Source organism: Propithecus coquereli, unplaced genomic scaffold, assembly GCF_000956105.1.
Source record: "Propithecus coquereli isolate 6110/MARCELLA unplaced genomic scaffold, Pcoq_1.0 Scaffold125, whole genome shotgun sequence".
Classification (NCBI taxonomy): domain Eukaryota; kingdom Metazoa; phylum Chordata; class Mammalia; order Primates; family Indriidae; genus Propithecus; species Propithecus coquereli.
In genome coordinates, this window is record NW_012136636.1 from 6,848,868 (window position 1) to 6,868,049 (window position 19,182).

Genomic DNA, 19,182 nt, shown 5'->3' on the forward strand with positions numbered 1-19,182 from the left:
TGGCGAGGATGCTCTACCTCCCCACCCCCTCGCTAAACCCGCTTTGTCTCTCGCCTCCAGGCTGAGAGGGACCGACGGGAGCGGAGAGTGGAGGGACCCGGAGCATGGGAAGAGACCGGAGAGCCGCGTCTGGCCCTGCCCTGCAGCGGTAAGCCACTTTCCGCCCTGTCCCTGTGGGCTCCGCGCGGAAGGGCCCTTCCGTGTAACTTTCAGGAATTGACAAGCCGAGGCCTGCACGTTCACCTCCCTGTTCTTCCCTCTCGCATCCAGGTGGCTGCTGCTGGGGGCCGTGACAGTGGGGGTCCTGGCCCAGAGCGTCTTGGCGGTAAGTCCTGACTCCGGTTCCATGTGCTCGGATTCTTGCGCTCGGGAGTAGTTGGGGCCCTCGAGTGGCCTTTGAGAAGGCATTTCGCCCGCGCTCGCCGTGCGTGTGCGTGTGCGTGTGCGTTTGCGTGTGGTCCAGCCCACCCGGCCAGGTTCTAAGAAAGCTCGCTTTCCCCCAGTGACCCTCTCCCGCTCTCCTCCCGGTGGGTTCCCCAGCTTCAACCCTGGGCATTACAGGCGTCGGCTTTTCACCCGAGCTGATCATTTAAAACGTAGCCTGAGGCATCCTTTTCCTTCGTTTGAGCAAAGCTGCAGCCTGGGCAGCAGGGGCAGAATGCCGGTCCCGGGCCGCGAGGCGCTGGGATGAGGGCGATATGGGTCTTTGTGGGGCTGCGAGGCCGGTGACCAGGCTCTGCCATTGTCAGAGGGGACTGTGGTTTTCCGAGTGGGTGGGGCGCGGGGGAGCACGGGCCAATCAGTGCTCCCCCAACCGCCAGGGACCAATGGAAGAAAACCCGCGTCGGAAGAAAACCCGCGTTTTCTCCCACGTCCTGGTCGGGCCGCATGACCCTGTGTGCTGAGCGCTGCCTTCCAGCCCCCGCCGCGGAGGGCACCCTGCCAGTGTCGTCCGTGGTGCCTGCGCTGTGTGTTGCATGCATTTTGTTCAAATATGCAGCAGCCATTTCTATGGCGCTTTATGTAACCGTGGCTAAAGTGCGATAGGTTTGGTGGGTCTCCTCTGTTGAGGACACAAATGTTTAAATAGGGCCTGAAAACTGAGGGGACCCGAAAGTGTCTTTATCCCCACCTCTGTCGACTGTCTGTCTGATTGACCACCCCGTGGCCGCAGCCTCTGGCCAGGTGGGAGCCACTGGGAATCACCCCCCCCCCACCCCAGGTCCCACCCTGCTAGAGCACACACACAGCGACAAAAGGGGAAATGTTAGCTGTTATCTTTAAATTCTGTTAATTTTACATTGTTCTGTCCTAATGTAAAACAAACAAGGATTTTACAGGTAGTGAGTGAGGAAGAGCTACTCTCCCTTGGGAAAGAACCACTTTAACTCTACTTTTCTGCTGCTTTCTGCTCTGGTTCAGGGCCCAGGTTGGGAAGTAAGAGGAGGAACTCAGGGACTTTGCCCAAAGCATTCCAGACCAAAGTTTTCTCAAAGTTCAGGTCTGTCTCTCCTTCCTTCCCCCAGTACTGACTTAAGAAGATCAGAATCCAGATGTTTGAACCAACCCATTGGACCAACCCAATGACTCTGAGTTCTTATGCACATACCTGTGTTACACATAAGACTTGGCCCAGATTTGTGAACCAGAAGCAATACACACACACACACACACACACACACTCTCTCACACACACACACACTCTCACACACACACACACTCACACACACACACACTCTCTCTCACACACACACTAAAAGAAGGAGGAGACCCCAAAAAAGTACCAGTGTGTGTCACGAGTGTGGGTATTGATTGTGCTGTTACCCACACTGCTTCTTCCCCTGGGGCCACTTTTGTAATATCAATGTTTCCATTCCTGAGGGTGGCGAGAGTCCCAGGAATTCTTATCAGGACTGATCCTAAAATTGGTGGAAAGAGCTTCGTGTTAGAAGAACTGGGAACTCGACGTGGCTCTGCCCTGATCTCATAAATCCCGGACCTTGGTTTCCCTCCTTTGAGGAAGCGAATCCCCCTCAGATTGTTATGGGGCCACGTACACTTCGACATGCAGCACACCTCTCTGCCTCCCCTCAAACCTCGTAGTGCTGCAAACTCACCCTGAGTCTCTTTGACTCTAGGTCCTTGAAAGGGACCAAGAACACTTCTTGCCCAACAGAGCTTCTTCGAAGTACAGTCCTTGAACCTCCTAGAGCCGAATCACCAGGAAAGGCTTGTTACAAATTCAGACCTCTGGTCTGCACATACCAGACCTTCTGTCACATTTTCTGGGTTGAAGCCTGGGAGTCTACATTTTTCATGTGATGCCAAAGTTTGGGCAAAATTGAGCTGAAATATTGGGTTGAGAGGCAGTTGAGGTCTCTTGCCAATTTACTTTATTTCTCTGGGCTTTAGATTCTAAATCTACAAATAAAAATAGATAAACAGTTTAATCATTTTATTAGAGACATTAATATGTGTTCTTAAGAGACACACAATTTGTTATGTTCAATGAGCTGATCTTCTACTTATTTAAATTTTTATTGACCACTGGCTTTAAAGCTGTTACTCATGAAATAATGGCTTGATCCTTAACTGTAGTCATTAAAGATTTTTCTTAATTATGGTTAGTTCAGCTCCCTGTTAACCGGCCGTGTTCCGGAGCCCTGTCTCATTGCCTGTCTCAGGACTCTTCCCCTGGAGGGTCGGTTCAGTAGAAGGGTTTCTGCTTATATCTTAGAGCTTTACAGCAGAGGCAGTGACAATGGGTGGCAAAGAGCGCTTAATTAATGAGCACTTCCTGTGTTCCATTTTGTGTGCATTAGTACATCTGTGACTCACAGGAAAACACGCTTAGGGGGTAGGTAACTATCATTACCCTGTTTTATAGGTGAGAAAAAAGAGGCACAAAGAGTTCAAATAACTTGCCCAGGGTCTCTGTCTTTATAAGTGGGCCAGTGGGACTAGAACCCACAGTCACTCTTCTGGATCTCTAAGTCAGCAACGAGGGTGCTCAGTCTCCTGAGGTGTGGGTGATGTCCCCGCAGTCTGGACCTTGGGCCAAGGGAATGAAGCCCATGCACGGACTCCTGGGAAGGGGAGTCCCCCTCCTTCCTCCTCTGCCGAGAAACAGGAGTGTGGAACAAGGGAGAAGCAATATCATCATGTGTCTGCGGGATGGGGGAAGCAGAAATACCCCTGGCAGCCTGGGCGCAGAGCTCAGTGTGGACCCCGGGCTCTGCATGGGCCACTTGGAGGATGCTCTCTGTCATCCAAGTTGCCTTCTCTGAGGCACCCTTGCTTGAATGCAAGGCCAAGATGCCGAGTGCATGTACAAAGCGCCCATCCTGGAACTCAGTGTGGCACAAGGGTTCCTATCCCAGACTCGGGCAGCTGCCTGGGTGCCATTTCCAGCTGGGCAGGCCACTGAAGAGCAGCTGCCTAAGGTGAGCACTCACCAGACCACTGTGTCAGCCCCCCCATAACTGGCATGTTAATCATTTCATATACCACATGGAGGCAGGGGGCTTTGGGATGAGTGGGCTTCCGGGAAGTGCTTTGAGAGGCAGGCACAGTGCTGGTGCCATGAGATGTCCACTGGGCATATTGAAGGGATGGTTCTCTCTGCTGCACGCTGTAACCTTCGTAGAGACTTCAAAGCACTCGCTGCAGCCCCTATAAGCATTGCTACTTATCTCCAGGGGCAGGGCAGCAGCCTTGAAGATCTAAGAGACCCAGTCCTGCCTGATTCTGGGAGGAAGAGAATTCCCAAGAACAAAGGCCTTCCCTGAGATCAAATACACAGCAGGCTGAAGGCTCAGCTAAGGACCTCAGCCGGGAGGCAGGGCCACACCATGTGAGTTCTCACAGGTATGCGGCCAGCATCCCTCAAAGCACAGGTGTCACTCCCGAATGCCTCTGCACCAGCTTGGTGTCCAAGAGGTTTTCCAGGGCACCAAGCCTTGGAAAATTCACTGACTCTTGCAGGCTGCCACTGCTTTCCTTCCCCTCCAAAAGCAGCTGTGGTGGCAAGTCCTCTCTGGGGGCTTATTGTTGAGTGGGGAGAGATGTAGGGAGCTGCATTGCTTCCCAGAGCTCAGTGTCGGGATCAAGAGGAACAGTCCCTTCCCATATTCCCTGCAGCTATACCCTGTTGTTCAAACGCAGAAGGGAAAAATCACAAGGTTCCACCTTGAGAGTGGAAACACAAGCATATCTCAGCTTTCTAGAGGCTATTAAAGTTGCCCTCCCTGGGCGGCTTGTATGACTCGGCCACAATAAATAATAGTTGGGATTTGCCATCAGTGTTCTAGAACTAGAGGCAGGTGGGGCAGGCAGGCAGGAAAGCGCAGGGAGAGGGAAGACAGGCTCTGGTGCTGTCCGATGGATACATTTAGAACCAGAGAGAGAGACAATGTGAAATGTAAGGGAAAAGTTCTAGGAGGGAAAACAAAGACTTTGCTAGAATAGTAAAAATCAAAGGACAATGTAACTGTTTCTGGGAGAGAGGGAGAGAAAATATTGGAAAAATTCTAAAGAAAAACTACGTGCAATGGAGACTTAACTTTTCAACGTTGTGTTTGATGACATAACGAAGAGATCACTACCTAGTAGGTAATTTGGGAATTTCTTGTTCTTTTAATCTGAAAAAGAGTATTTATCTTTGATTAGAGGGTTTTAGAGAAAACTCTGAAATTGGCCTCTTGCTTTTTGTCTGCCGGTGTTTGTTGGTGCTACCATCACTCCTTGAGGTGGTGGGTGAAGTCCCAGCCTTGGCTGATTTGGCTCGCAGATCAAGGGCCCTGTGACAACACCATGGTCTTGAGGGGGAATGAAGCCTAATGCCAACCTGGCTACTAACTGGCGGTTTGACTTTGGAGCAAGTCGCTTAACTGACTTTGCCCCTGGGGCCTGAAAGAGAAGGTTGAAAAGCTGGTTTTGCTGACTGCTCAGGTGCTCTCTCCCGTGAGCAGCGCACCCCAGGGGAGTTGCAGAGGCAGCTCTCAGGGCCTGCAGGTGGCTGGGGGGAGGGGGCTCAGCTGTAACCCTGGCAGTGAGAAGATTCAGGGCATCACTTAAAAATAGATGTGCTGGCGGGGCACGGTGGCTCACGCCTGTAATCCTAGCACTCTGGGAGGCTGAGGTGGGCGGATCGTTTGAGCTCAGGAGTTCCAGACCAGCCTGAGCAAGAGCGAGACCCCGTCTCTACCAAAAATAGAAAGAAATTAATCGGACAGCTAAAAATATATAGAAAAAATTAGCCGGGCATGGTGGCGCATGCCTGTAGTCCCAGCTACTCGGGAGGCTGAGGCAGTAGGATCGCTTGAGCCCAGGAGTTTGAGGTTGCTGTGAGCTAGGCTGACACCACAGCACTCTAGCCGGGGCAACAGAGTGAGACTCTGTCTCAAAAAAAAAAATAGACGTGCTGCACGAGGCTTTTATCTTTATGGTGTAGAAGCTTCTGGAATCCAGTAAATAAATGGTACTTCATCAGTTCAGATGAGAGAAAGGGCAGGGTTCTTGGATAGGTATCTTTTTGCTATTCCCCTTGGGTGGCCGTGCCCTTCAGCTGATGAGACTATCTCAGGACAGGTGATGGCTTAAATGACATACTGCTCTCAGTTCCCTCAACTGCTGTGAGGGGACGATAATTTGTATTTTCATTATCCAGGAAAGAAGGTAGTGTCTAATCTTAGGGAGACTGCCAGGGTTTCTCCAGCCCTGTTGATGTGGTCAGAGGTGAATTTCAAAGGAAGAAAGCGCAAGCAGCCCATGGCTTGCCCAGCAAGCTCTGCCTTGGGCACCAGATGCTCAGCCCCCTTCCCGAGCTCCTGGTAGATCCCTGACGCATTCTGTTAAGATGTGTTCTGTTGCACTGAACAAAGCTGCCTTTTGAAGTAACAACTCGTTTGTAAAAACTGTTCCTGTAAGTACATTGTGGTGTCCCGGGGCAAATCCTGGGACAGAAAGACTACACTACACTAGTGGTGACATTCTAACAGAGTCTGCAGTTTAATATGCTAATGTTAATTTCTGTACCAATGTTAATTTCTTAGTTTTGATATAAATGTGCCAAGGTTATAGAAAATATTAACGTAAGATGTAATGTCTGGGTGAAGGGTTATGAACCCTTATGAATGTGTTAGGTGGTGTCCTCATGTGCTTTAAAGAATAGGAGTCCCCTTCTACCTGCCTAAAAACTCTGTGGATGGCAGGTGGCAGGTGCTGCAGGGTGTTGCAGTGAGGCTTGGAGTCTGTGGCCTCCCAGTGGCCGCAGCTTCTGCACCAGTTTGGGGCTGAGGAGGGGCCAAGAACAAGGATGGCTGGTGACCAATGGCTGTTGCCTTGCACATTGGCCTGTCACCAACTGCCATCGATAACCAGAAACGAGAAGCAGGAATGCAGCAGCCTCTGCCCCCTCCCTGGTTGGTTCTTTTCTGTGCACACCCCATCTGCACGCAGTGGCCTCAGCCTCTGGGAGATGAAGGACACCCTGTCCCTTTCCTGTCAGGGTACCCGTGTGGCAGATGTCGGGATGCCTCTGCCCACCCCTTGGCCCCAGCTGGAATCTCTGCCCTTCGAAATGAAACCCATTGAGAGTCTAGCTAAAGCGCCGTCTCCAGCTGACAGCTTTCTCAGTTGTCATTACGGATAGGATTTTGAGGCATCGTTGTAGCTCCCACAGACATTAAACATTTGTCTTCACCCATCATCCACTTTTTCACCCAGAAACACATCATCCTCCGCTGTCATTGTTTTACCACAATCCAAGTTCAGGGCATCTGGCATCTTCCCTCCCGGAACTGTTCACTGGTACATTTATCCGCTCCGGGCCCTGAAACATGGGGAATGAAGATACAGTCAGTGGACAGTGTTCAATAAATCTTTTGGATGAGGAGTACAGTCATGGAACTATTAATAAAAGAGTAGACAAATTATATATATATATATATATATATGAATTCTTTTTCCCACTGTGGGTTCTCCCCCCAAGTTCAGTGCCGTCCCCCACTGGATGACACTAGCTGGGTGTGATGGAAAAGGCAGCAAGGATCTGCTTGTGGAGGATTTGCATTTTTTCCGGGATTGTTTCAGCCCCACCCGTAAAGTTCCTGTTTTGTTGCTTTTGTTCAGTTTAGTGATCTCTCATGTGGGAATTAGAGAAGCGTCTGTGTTTTTGAGTCACCTGGACAAATGATCTGGTACCTGGTAGAAATTACATGACAATGTTTTTCTGCATGTCGAGCATTTTTGGGTCTTTGACTGTGGAGTGAGGGGACCTGCGAGAACAGGGAAAGCGCTTCTGTTGGGGGATGGGATCAAAAGCAAGTGCCCTGGGCTTCAAAGCTCTGGTTGTCCACCGGGGAAAGATGCTCATTAGCATTGACTGTGCGGCGGTGGCAGACTGGCATCGGGAAGGGGCGATGCATGAACCCGCCAGCGCTGTGGGGCCTGCTAGCCGGCCCCTCCTGATGTCCTCACCCGCCACGACGCTGACTCCAGGTTGGAGGAGAGGAAGGGGTCCCCTGGGAGTCTTTGCGGGCTCCCTGGACCATACACAAGAAAGAGAAGTCCCTGAAGATGCTCCTAGTGTTCCAGAACCCCCGGAAGCAGCTAGAACTTCCCATGGGAGAAACACAGCAACTCCCATTTGTTGAGCAACATGGAGCCAGGCACTGCTCTAAGCCACTGACACTTACAGATGGGTAAACTGAGGCATGCACAGGTCAGGCCACTAGGGAAGGTCAATAGGAGTAAAGTTGGGAGTCAAATCTAAGACTCACTGAGTCTAAAACCTCTGCTTATAGCCACTGTGCTAAGTGGATAAATCCCAGCCACAGAATATATATTCATATTGAAAATATGTATATCCTATGTAGAAAATATATACTATCAATCTATGTGGAATGCATAGAGATAAATGATAGAGATGTGAGGGAGAAAGAAAGAGAACACGGACACACATACATACCCGTACATGCGCATACATACATGTACACGTGCACATACATACACACATGCATGCATGCACATGTGCGTGCACACACACAGCACACAGCTGGAGGATGCTCCTGGCTCCTTTCTCCTCAAGGGCTGCTGACACAGAAGAGAGCCAGCGGCTGCCTCTAGGGAGTGCCAGGCAGACCTGCTTTTTAGGGTCCCCTTCACAGAGAGGCTGAACCAAGACATGAGGATGACTGGGTAGCCTCAGGAACTCTGAAAAATAAAGGCTAAAAAGACTGCACTCAGGAGGCTGACCAAGGAGTGAGGAGAGTGGACAGAGGGAGACTCCCCCATCAGCAGAGCAGGGTCCCTGCAGACTCAGCGCCCACCCTCCTCCAGGCCCTGTTTGAGATACCAGGCCACTGAGGCCGGTTCCACTACAGCTGTGTAAAGGGGAAGGGAAGGTGCAAACACAGCATAATTTAGGAGCAGAAAGAGAGGCTGTTGGGAAATTCTGTGAGTCCTAATTGAGAGAAAGATTTGCTGAAATCCCATGGGGAACAAGAGACCTTCCTAAAATTATTCTAGCCATACAGGAGGCCCCATGGACAGTAGCGGAATGACAACAGGAGCCACTCTTTCCGGGCCAGTGCCGACTCCGTGTGCTAGGGTCTGCTCGCACTACTCTGTTTTGTGCTGTGATTCTTCTTGAAGTCCACATGTGCCAACAGGTGCATGTTTGGACTCTTACAAACAGGTGGAATCTCTGGCTTTGAGTCCAGTGACTAGGAACAGTCACTCCTCCTTTCTGGGCACCCTTGTTTCCATCTGTAAACAGGAATACTAATAACTGTATCTCAAGTTCACAGTGAGATCATTCATGTGAGATTCATTCACCGAATGAACATGCCAGATTCTGCTAGGAATGATATCCACTCGTGAGTTCTGCACATCAGTCCTCCCATGGACTCATGTCTGGGCCAGGGCAAGGACAGGCTGGAAGCAGTGAGGTTGAGTGCCCTGTGTGTGTGCATATGTGTGTGTGTGTGTGTGTGTTTGTGTGGTGTAGGAGTTGCTCAACTGTCTAACACAGTTTTAAGGTTAAATATGCCATCTGAGATTATCCACGATTACAGGGCAACCTGCAGAAGTTCACTGTTTGAGAGCAAGTTCACCTTCTGTCCTACGTTGGACTTTCAGTACGATTGACTTCACGTGCGATTGTGCTCATTGGCGAACACGGGGAGCCTTGCTCACAGCATAGAACCGTGCTATGAACCACACTGTGTTCCAAGGGTGCAGAGGGAAGCCCGGGCTCAGGCAGGGATTCGGGGAGCGAGGCCACCTCGGGGCTTGGGCTCGAAACCTGCTTTTGCTACTTCCTGGCCACGTGACATTGGGCGAGTTACTTGGCTCTTTATACTTTTGTTACGTTTTTGAAACTGGAGTTAAAATAGTTCTTACCTGAAACATGTGCTCTGAGGATAAAAGAAAAAATTGCTCATATCTTTGCATTGTAGTGCTTGATAAATATTAATGTCTACTTTGTTTTCACTTTCGTTTTTTAATAAATATGGGTCTCCATCCTCAAGACCAAAGTCACTTGAGGACACAGAAAGTTCAAGAGTCACTAGCGCCTTGGGAGAGAAGAGGTATTTCGAGCCAAGATTTGAGGACAGGATGAGGCCAGCCTGTGGGACGTGGGTGCAGTGGGGGAGGTTCTGTGCCCAGAGCTCCTGGCAGGTCGCCACCGTGTGGCCCGAAGTCTGAGTGGTGCACACAGACCGCCCTGCAGTGGTTCGCGTGGCCAGAACTGGTGGGGCAGCATCTTCCTAATGCCTTTGGACGGTTGTTTTCATTTTCTTTCAGTTTGAGAAATGTCAGCCAAGGGAAGAATTTTAATTTTAATTAAAGTTAAGTCAAGGTGTAACTAAATTATTTCCAGAACAAACGGAAAGACTTAAAAACAAAGAACATTTTGTTCACATAATTTTGAGACCCAAGTATAACTTAACAAAGCAAGAAAACTCAAGAGGCTTTGGTTTGGCAACATTATACAAAAACGTAAAACAGAATCTTAGGAGACAATTTTCTTCTGGACTCCCCTCATACCAACCTAGCAGGGTGTTTGCTTCTGAGACTAGCAGTGGTCGTTTTTTCAGGAGGAAAAGGCCCCCAGACTGGCCTGTGCCCTCCCGAGCACCAGGTGAGGGAGGCCTGTGGGTGGATCTGCACCGGAAGAGTCCAGCTGGGAATGTCAGGGAGGAAAGTCACCCCCTTCCCTGGCTTACTTACTTGGTAATTGTCCTGATTTCCTGACTGTAACAACCATCCTGTAACACCAGTCTTGCTGTCTGCTTCTCTCCCTGTTGAGTTAGTCATGCTAAGTATGACTGATATCTCTGCAGCTGTAGAACCTGGGGCTTACATGAGTGGGTGCCAGGGAAGCTGGGCCCAGCCCGAGGGAGCCTTTCCTAGACAGAGAAGTCCCGCATATGATAGGGGGCAGAGGTGAAGTAAGAAACTTCCACAAGCGAGAGGCCTCCTCCTCCTCCCCAAGCCTGAGCATGGGCCCCAGGGGGCCCCGTGAGGGTAGGGACCAAGCCTGGGCACGCTGACCTCACAGAGCCCAGCTGCTGTCTGGCGTAGCAGCTGGGATTGGCAGGAGCTGGTGGGAGGAAAGAAAGAGGAAAAGAGGGAAAGGCTGGGGTCCTGGGCAGAACCGAAGCTGGGTGATTTGGGAACTTTTGTTCAGAATCACAGCACGAATCATTATGCACAGTGCCAAAGGCACGTTCCTCAAAAATATGCACCTAAGATCAACCAAAGATGAGTTTCTCTCTCATTGGTTTCACTCGATTTGAATTGCTGTGTAAAAAACTACTGGACAGACAGACGTTGGCTTATCTGCAAAGTCAGACTAATGCAAAATATGCTTCAACTGCAAGACAGAGTGCCAAGCTATTTCCATTTAATAGTTTGAGCAGCGACTCTGGGAGACAGTGTCTGGGATCCAGCTTTGGGATCCAGTTTTCCCCTTGAATAGTCACTCTTAGCAATCAGCAATATGTGACTGGGGCCCCTGCCCCGGAACATGCTCCAGATTTGAAAAACATGACAAGGAACACACCACACTCATTTGCTTATACAGGCGCATTTTAGGAAGCCATGAAAGGGGCAGGATCGTTTCATCTGTTGTTCTCTGTCAGGGTTAAGGAATTTCTCCCTTTGCAGAGCTTTTTATCTTTTGATATGTGGGACCGAACCCTCCAGGGTCATGTCATGCCTGGGAGTGAGTTTGACCCTGAGCTTTGCAAAAATAGCCTGTTAGAGGCATGAAGAGAACAGAAAACACATTTATTCCTGTAAAAATGGGCCTTCTTACACCATCAGCCTTAGCTCACCATTTAAACAAAGTTTAAACCAAATGCATACATAATGATCAAAAATCAACACATTTTTGAATAACCATTTAGAACCAATTAATGAGAAACAGAAAACAGCACTCATACTTTATGGAGAGTTTACTTGAAGCTTATTTCTTGTTGAAACTAAGTTGAAAACACAGTTCCTCCCACCAGTTATCTTTCGAAGTTGTTAAGGGCGGCTCTGTACTCGTGGACTGATATTTTATTTTCCTTAGTGATGGTCAGTCATGCATTTACAGTCTCTAGTTAAAACATCTGTCAAATGGAGTCCTTTGGAAAATTCCATGTAAGACAACCACATACTAGAGATAAAAGCAAAGATTAAGTAGTCAGACATATCATGTCAAAGCCTCCGAGGGAACGCATATCGGAAGATTAGTGAATCAAGTTGAAGAATTCTTGATTTAAACAGCTACTAAGACAGTCCAGTAATTTGAAGCTTCCTCCTGCAGACTTTTCATCATTCTGTCAACTTTGTCTTTATCTCCTCCTCTTCCTTGGACTCCTTGTCCTTAGAGGGGCTGCTCTCCCCCTTCAAGGCACAGAGCTGTAGGAGGAGGAACAGGCACTTCCTGCAATAGGAAGGTGTCGTGTTCCAGAACTTCATTTTAAGCCATTTGCTTAGAACCCGGGTTGCACTTGCGCCTGGCCCAGGGGTGAGGAGCTTCCGACTCACAGTCCTATTTGTGTATTCAAACTGGGCTCCATCAGTCACTAACTGTGTCACCTCAGGCGAGATCTCTACTTTCCTGAGCCTTTGTTCTCCTCCTCTGTGACATGAGTTTGTAATCCTCCCCCAGCAAGTCGCTGAAAGAATTAAATTCCATAATGTGTGTAGAGCACTTAACACAGTGCCTGGCGTAGAATAAATACCTCCCCAAATGTGCTGCTTGCCGGTACGTCCTCTCTGCCCTCCTGAGCTTGAACTTGAGCTTGCCTCCTCTTCCTCCCTCTCCCTCCTGACAGCTCAAGCCCCTCCCTGGCCTTCTGCTGCCCTGCGTCGTGGAGCCTTGGCAAGTGAGTCTGAAGGGGTCTCAATACAGAGATACCGCTTCAGTCTCTCGTCCATCAGCGTATTGCAGGCCACAGGAGATTTTTTGAATAGGCTTTTTGAGGACATCGGTTATTTGAGTTTGCATTGACCCCGATTTGCACAAGCCCTTCTCGGGCTCCTGCAGCCTAAGGACCAAGGTGACCCCCGGGTGCCACGCTGGCCTTCCCTCAGGCCTGGGCCCTTCCTGCTGCCTGGTAGTGATTCCCCGTGTGGCGGGTGGTGCCCAGTGGAGCCACCCACATCCTGCGTCGTGATTCCTAACCTGTTTCCTGGTGTCAGCTTGTCACTCTGCTTGGCCACCTGAGGATCCCACTGTCTTGAGCGTCAAGTTAGTTCTCACACAGTGAAGCTCACACAGTCTCAGGTGGCACTTTGTCAGCCAGCTCAAAAACTGGACCACTTTGTGTCCCAAAGTCTTGCTCACAGATAGACAACAAGCATGGATTCCTGATAAGCCTTGTTTGGTGTATAGTGCCCTTTTTCCCCAGAAGCTAGAAGCAGGATTCACTTAGTGACCTGCAGAGCCTCAGCCCAGACACCTCTGCCTATCTCCAGCACACATCCCCTACCCGGCTCTGCGGGCACCAACCTAGGCTGGCCCACACCCCCATGGTACCCCACTCCCAGAGGGCTCCTGCCCGTCAAATCTCTGCCTCAGTTACTCTGGTTGGGTTGTCCACCCTCCACTGGCTGGCTTCCTTCCTTGAGCTGGGGTCCTCACTGACCCCAGAGCTCAGCACACACACAATCACCCACTCTGGATATTAAAGACAAACTTTCCTTATGTCACAGACCACATTTGATTCCACCCAGAAAGCAGCTCTGTGACATCACCTCCTCCACCCAGCCAGGCCTCCTGGTCTGTCAATCTCAGAAATATGACCCTGCACTTTGCATTTGATTCTTGCCATTAAAAGGCAAGGAATTGAATGTGCTTCAGAGTGATCCTCTTAAATAATGCCAGGTGGTTTTTAAGTGTGTGTCTCTTTGTAGCGAAGAGATTGGGGATGGGGTGTTGGAATGGAACACAAAGACATTCAGCTTGAAGTCATTGGCTTGTGTTGTTTTAGGAGAAAAATTCATTCTGTGGGTGTCAGTGAAGCGTTAAAATCTCCCCAACGGTCCAAGAGAAATAGTTCTCCTGCTAATTTTGTTTTCATCATTAGTTAAGGCACTTGTCCTGAGTGAAGTCTGCGGTCTTGTCAGTTTGAAAAGCCAACCTTTAAAAGAAAATTGTGAACATTAACAGCTATGCAATCTCTTGGTCACATATACAAAATGATGAATTTCTCATAGTGTTAGTAAAGTCTAAATAGATTTGTAATATTTTCCTGAAATTCATTTATAAAATAGAGTCAATACTTTAAATTATTAAGTGATGAATAGAACCATAAACTCAAAATAATATATTAATACTGTAAACCTCATTAATCTAGACTAATAATTATGACTTTGTCCTCAGTAGACTATAGTCAAGAAGAAGTCTTCAGTTAAATTAATAGCCTGAGAAAGTTGGTCAGGAAGATTCTTAATCTCCTAAAGAAAAAAATCTTCCTAAGGAACTTCTGGAGCGCTCATTTACCAGACAAAATCAGCTGTTCCTGATCAACCTGTTTTCCATTTGTTTAAACCATCGTGAAGAGCCTCTATCTGAGGACCACAATTTCTTAGCTCAATTGTTGAGTTATTTAAAACTCAGTTAAATGTTGTTTTTCTTTCCAAAATTCTCCAGTTTGTTTTTCTGTTCACCCTAATCTTTCCACAATTAAACAAAATTAGGAAAATTTTTCACTCCAGTTTGACATTGAAAAGGAACCAGCCTCTGCCGTCAAGTTCATTGCTAACTGAAGCAAATGTGGTATAAGCTGAGATTTGTCTCTCTTAAGCATTTTACTATCTTTGTCTATTTCATTCCTTGCTTTCATGAAATATGAAAATAGACATTGGACTTGCAGAAGACACTGATGGCACAGACACGTTTAGCTCAATGTGCTACTCAGCATGTTTAATTCAATGGTTGCACAGCACTGAGGATGATATTGAAGGACATTGTTCTGTGAAGGGTTTATCTTAGACATAAACTCACAGAGCCAGGTAGGACCTTGGGGGTTGGCCCAAACGACTCCTGAAGCTGAGCCCTGCCTAGGACCCAGCAGTGAGCTCCTGGGACATCGGAGACTCCCAGCCCTGCTCCATGTTAACCTGATCAGCTCATGCTGTCATCTAATTTCACTAGTTAAATCACTTTATATATTAGATCATTTTTTGAGTAAATTACATGATTCACTGTTTTTAAAGACTTGTTTTGGAAATGGTGAACAGACCTTCTACTAAGCCAAAACTCATTGATCTTTGTAGGAACACATTATGGAACAAAGCTCATATTTCTTTGAGGTCCCATATTATGGCAAAAAATAAATTTTTCTTCTATTTTAGCACAATGTGTGGAAAGCCCATAATCAGATAAAGAAATAGAAAACAGGCAAATCTGAAGAAAATGCAGAACTAAATTAAGTGGAGAAGTTTAGACCTTTAAACAAGTCACTTATTTTTTAAATGCAAATGTTTTAAGAGATATGCTAACTTTCAAATAATGTAAGGTGCTACCGCAATTCCTCTTACATTCTCAGTACACCTCTGAGAACAACCTCCCAGCCCTGCTAGCGTCACCTTGAATCAACATAGTAAGAGAAAACATACTTTAAAAATGTCTTGATTTCTTGCAGTTGGAAAGCCTAAACTCCTGAGAACACCTAATTCAGAAAATTCAGAAAGCTGAAATGTTCTTCTTGACATACCAAAGCCTTCATTAAGAGTCCTGGATAATAGTGAGAAACCTTAGGAAGGGGTACTCTTGGGAATGGGGTCGTTCTGAAGAGAGACCAGAAAGAAAACAGACCAGCCAGAGAGGTGGACACGCAATGGTGGAAGGGTGTCTGAATAGCCCTGATGCTGTCAAAGATCCCCTTCCCTCTCATGATTATTGATGCATCATAGCTGTCATAGTTCTTTATGCTTTTCAAAGAAAAGATGCATGGCTGTGATCTCACCGAATCCCCGTAGCAGCCTTGGAAGTAGATGGCGCAGGTACAGGCGTACCTATTTGCAGGTGGAGAGAGGGCTGCCAGAGGAATGAAATAATATGGCTGAGGGCTCTGGTTCATGAAGAGCTGGTGTTGGAACCCTGACTTTGCTTTACTCAAAAGGAAGGATTTGTCCCAAGTGAATTATTACAGGTCCACATAGCTCTGCATGAAGTACTGTAGTGCACACATCCATTTGGTATTCTCAATCACCTCGCGAAAGAGTTATGGAATGTTATAACCAAGAAGAGATACAGGAATATTATAACCATGAGAGAGACAGAGGAATATGACACTAGGAGAAAAGCCCAGTGATTTCCCCAGCACACCCAGCAATGTGTATAATTCCCTAGCGAGCAGAGGAGTAGTTGATAAAATGCAGCAAAATACAGCAAGCCAACTTTTCATCTTTTTAAATGATGAAACCAAACGTGGCAGATTCAATAAGTATATGTCTTTTAAGTTGCCAAACCAACACTGTATTTGTTTCTCTATCAATACAAACTACTCTTTTTAAACATGGGAAGCACTGTGACAATTTTCTAATGAAATGTGATGGCTAAGTTGTACCATTAAGGATTTCAGAGATTTTCCATGGCCCCTTTAACTGAGAATGGAACTTGATTTTGTTTTGCAAGTCACTCTTATAGCTGCATGACTTCATCTCAAGCAAGCTAAATAAAGGAATTTTCAGTATTACAACGGTCACTAAGCAGACAGCTGACGTGTCAGCGATTAGAAGGGGCTATGGTTTCAGGGCGAGTGTGGAAAGATACCGCTGTGGAAAGATACTGCTGTAACACGATGTTTTCCTTGGGTGGCTTCATTGTGTGGGTGGGTGGCGAGTTGGAATGAAGCTGGGAGGTGCGGCCTGGGGGCACTGGGGGGCGAGGGGGAGGGCCGTTACCAACACCAGAGCTCTTCCCAGCCGGGATGTCAGTTAGATTGGGGCAAATCCCTTGAAATCTATTGAAACTCCCCATCTGCCTATTCACAACTCATCGAAGCAACTCTGAGAAGAGGGTAAAACCTCCTCGGGCCAGTATTTCTGGGATTCTCTTATGGTTCAAAGCAAAGTGCATGTCTTTGTTTTTCCAAGCGTCCAGCACGGGCGGCCTGCCTCCCCTCTCGGAAGGCTCCTTAGGGCTGCAGGGCCACCCAACCCTGGTGCGTGTGGTGCCTCCCCAAGCTGTACCTACACACAAGATGACTTGGCCCTTCTCCTTTGAGTTAAAGACCTCCTACTAGATACTTTCTGCTGAGGGCAATTAGTTTCCAAAACAGCAATTAAGAAGAGTTTTCTAGCAGTAGCTGGCAGCAGAGTGGCCTGTTTTGACCTATTTTGGCTGACTGATTCCCCTCTACATAGTTTGGTAATCAGGCTCTTGGGCCGTCTCGGACCTTTCCCCACCACATTCCTCCGTGGCGTGGCTCACATCTTCCTGACCTCGCCATGAAATCGCTGCTCGCAAAATGCTGTTTGAATAAACCCTGGGTGTTCAGATTCTTTGGGGGTTAATAATATTTTTTTCTTTCCATGCAGCTTTTTTAGAAAAGGAATTTTACTGATATTATTTTCTTCTAGAAAGATCGCAGTGCTCTCACCATCCTCCAAAGATCAACTTGAACATTTTATACTAGCCTTAAAGTATACCAGTGAAACTATGTGATAATGCCAGGCCTTAACAAAGTCAAAATAGTTGTCATAGGGCGAAGAATGCTATCTAGTTCCCGATTACTTGACGCACATCTGCAACTTGGGGCAGGAACGAGATTGCTTGGGAGAGAGAAAAGCCACCCCAAATTTCCATCATATATTCTGCAGTTTTCCTGTTTACTCATTTCAGAGTTTTCTATGTTGTTGAAACAAGGATGAGAAGTCCTAATTTTTCCTACTTGTTCTCCTCAAGAGTGATCAAGTCCTCCACAGAACTGGAGCCAGGAGGGCAGCCTGCCCACGGCACCTTGACCCAGGCCAGCGCATGCCTGGCCTCATTAGTCAGCCATGGCCTCTGCAGCCATGGCAGGGTGTGGGGGAGGTGGGCTAGCAGACTCTGACAGCCCCGTGGGAGGAGGGGTGGGAGGTGGGCTAGCAGACCCTAACAGTGCTCAGATTCAAATCATGCACAAGCACAAGGCCAAGTTCCTAAGGCCCAAGGCAGTAGGAGGGATAGGCAGTATTTCAAAAACTAATTCAAAACAACCAACAGAAGAATTTGGTATCTTGTATTTACTCTCTCAATATTTGTGTTTCTCTGATTACTAATGAGGTCAAGCACTTTTGTATATATCTATTAGCCATTTGGATATTCTCCCTGTGACCTGCTGGTTCCAGTCTTGTACCCATTTTTCTACAGGGTTGTCTGTCATCAGGAGCCCTTTATGTTCTAAATACAAGCCCCTGTTTGGTTACATGTATTTACATTGCAAATACCTTTTGTCATTCTGTGACTTACCTTTGTCCTTTGATATGTCGATACCCTACATTCTAATGTAGTCCAGTTTTTTTATGGTTGGTGCTTCCCCAAACTCATTCGTTAATTCTAAATTTTACAATAGACTGTTGTCTTTTCCATATATGAAATCATGTTATCTGCAAATAATGATGGTTTTACATCTTCCTTTTTCGTTGTTATACTTTTTTCTTTTTTTCTTTATTGAATGATCTAGAATGTATTAGCAATATCAAATCAAGAAATGCTCATTTACCACCTACATGTTAAGTATTCTGCACCAATAAGCTTCGAAATGGCTATTAGAACCTACACAAGCTATTTTCAGAACCCAGGCTCACTTTTCAAATTATATGATCCCCAAAATAGCCTTCTGGACTATCTTTGAAAGTGCCATGGGAAACAATTTTTCAAGTCCTTCTCGTCTTTAATTAGGTTTGGGTCAGAGATTCTAATGCAGGAGAGAAGCAGACCACAGGTAGAGTCGTCGTGACTGCAACACAGACTCACGCTCCGACTGCTGCAGCGACGACAACACATGCGGCGGCTCCCGCTGCGCAGCACCTTCCTAGAAGCACATTTCCCCCTCTCCTCTGCTTTGTCCTCCTGAGTTTGCCTGTTGATTTGTAGTATATGAGGTTCCTTAAAATGCAAGCACAGGCAGATGGGAGGCGAGAAAAGTTGGGCTCACAGATATATGGATTTATCTAGTTCTCTAATATGTTAACTTTCAATAGAAGAATCACTTTCTATGTTTATACCGTATTTTGCCATCTTTAAGAGTTGTATTTTTTTTTAAGAGTTGTATTTTAAGAGGTAACCAATGAATTCTTCCAGGGTTATCTGGTTTTATAAGTAATTGGCTTGTAACCTATTTCTGGCATCAACAGTATTATCAAGTATGCACTTCCTTTCAGTAATGGTGAAGCCCCCTGCTGAGCTCAGTCAATGTTCTTCACTACCTAAGCACACAGTGATGTTTCCAGAAGCCGAAATTCCAATGGTAGCTACGTAAGTCTATCTCTGAGCCTGTGAGTAGTGGATGCGGGAGGCATCGCAACCTGCCAGGGCCCAGACAGGGCCAACCAGGCTTGTTTCTGGAAAGGATGTGTTCCATCCACCAGTACAGAGGGAGGGTGTGCAGCTATGCCTGTGGTCAGCCCCATCACTCTAAGAAAATATTCCTGAGTGTCAGAGAAGATCCCTGCTCTGCCCACATTCCA

The 19,182-nt window shown here is 47.4% G+C and overlaps 1 protein-coding gene across 1 annotated transcript in view; it reads left to right on the forward strand.

The window, feature by feature from the left end:
- Positions 1–19,182, forward strand: part of COL4A2 (collagen, type IV, alpha 2) — a 176,939-nt gene that overhangs the window by 478 nt on the left and 157,279 nt on the right. The window contains exons 2-3 of the mRNA XM_012637946.1: positions 61–148; positions 271–325. Of these exons, the coding sequence (XP_012493400.1) occupies positions 105–148; positions 271–325 (99 nt within the window). The 5' untranslated portion in view covers positions 61–104. The remainder of the gene's footprint in view (positions 1–60; positions 149–270; positions 326–19,182) is intronic.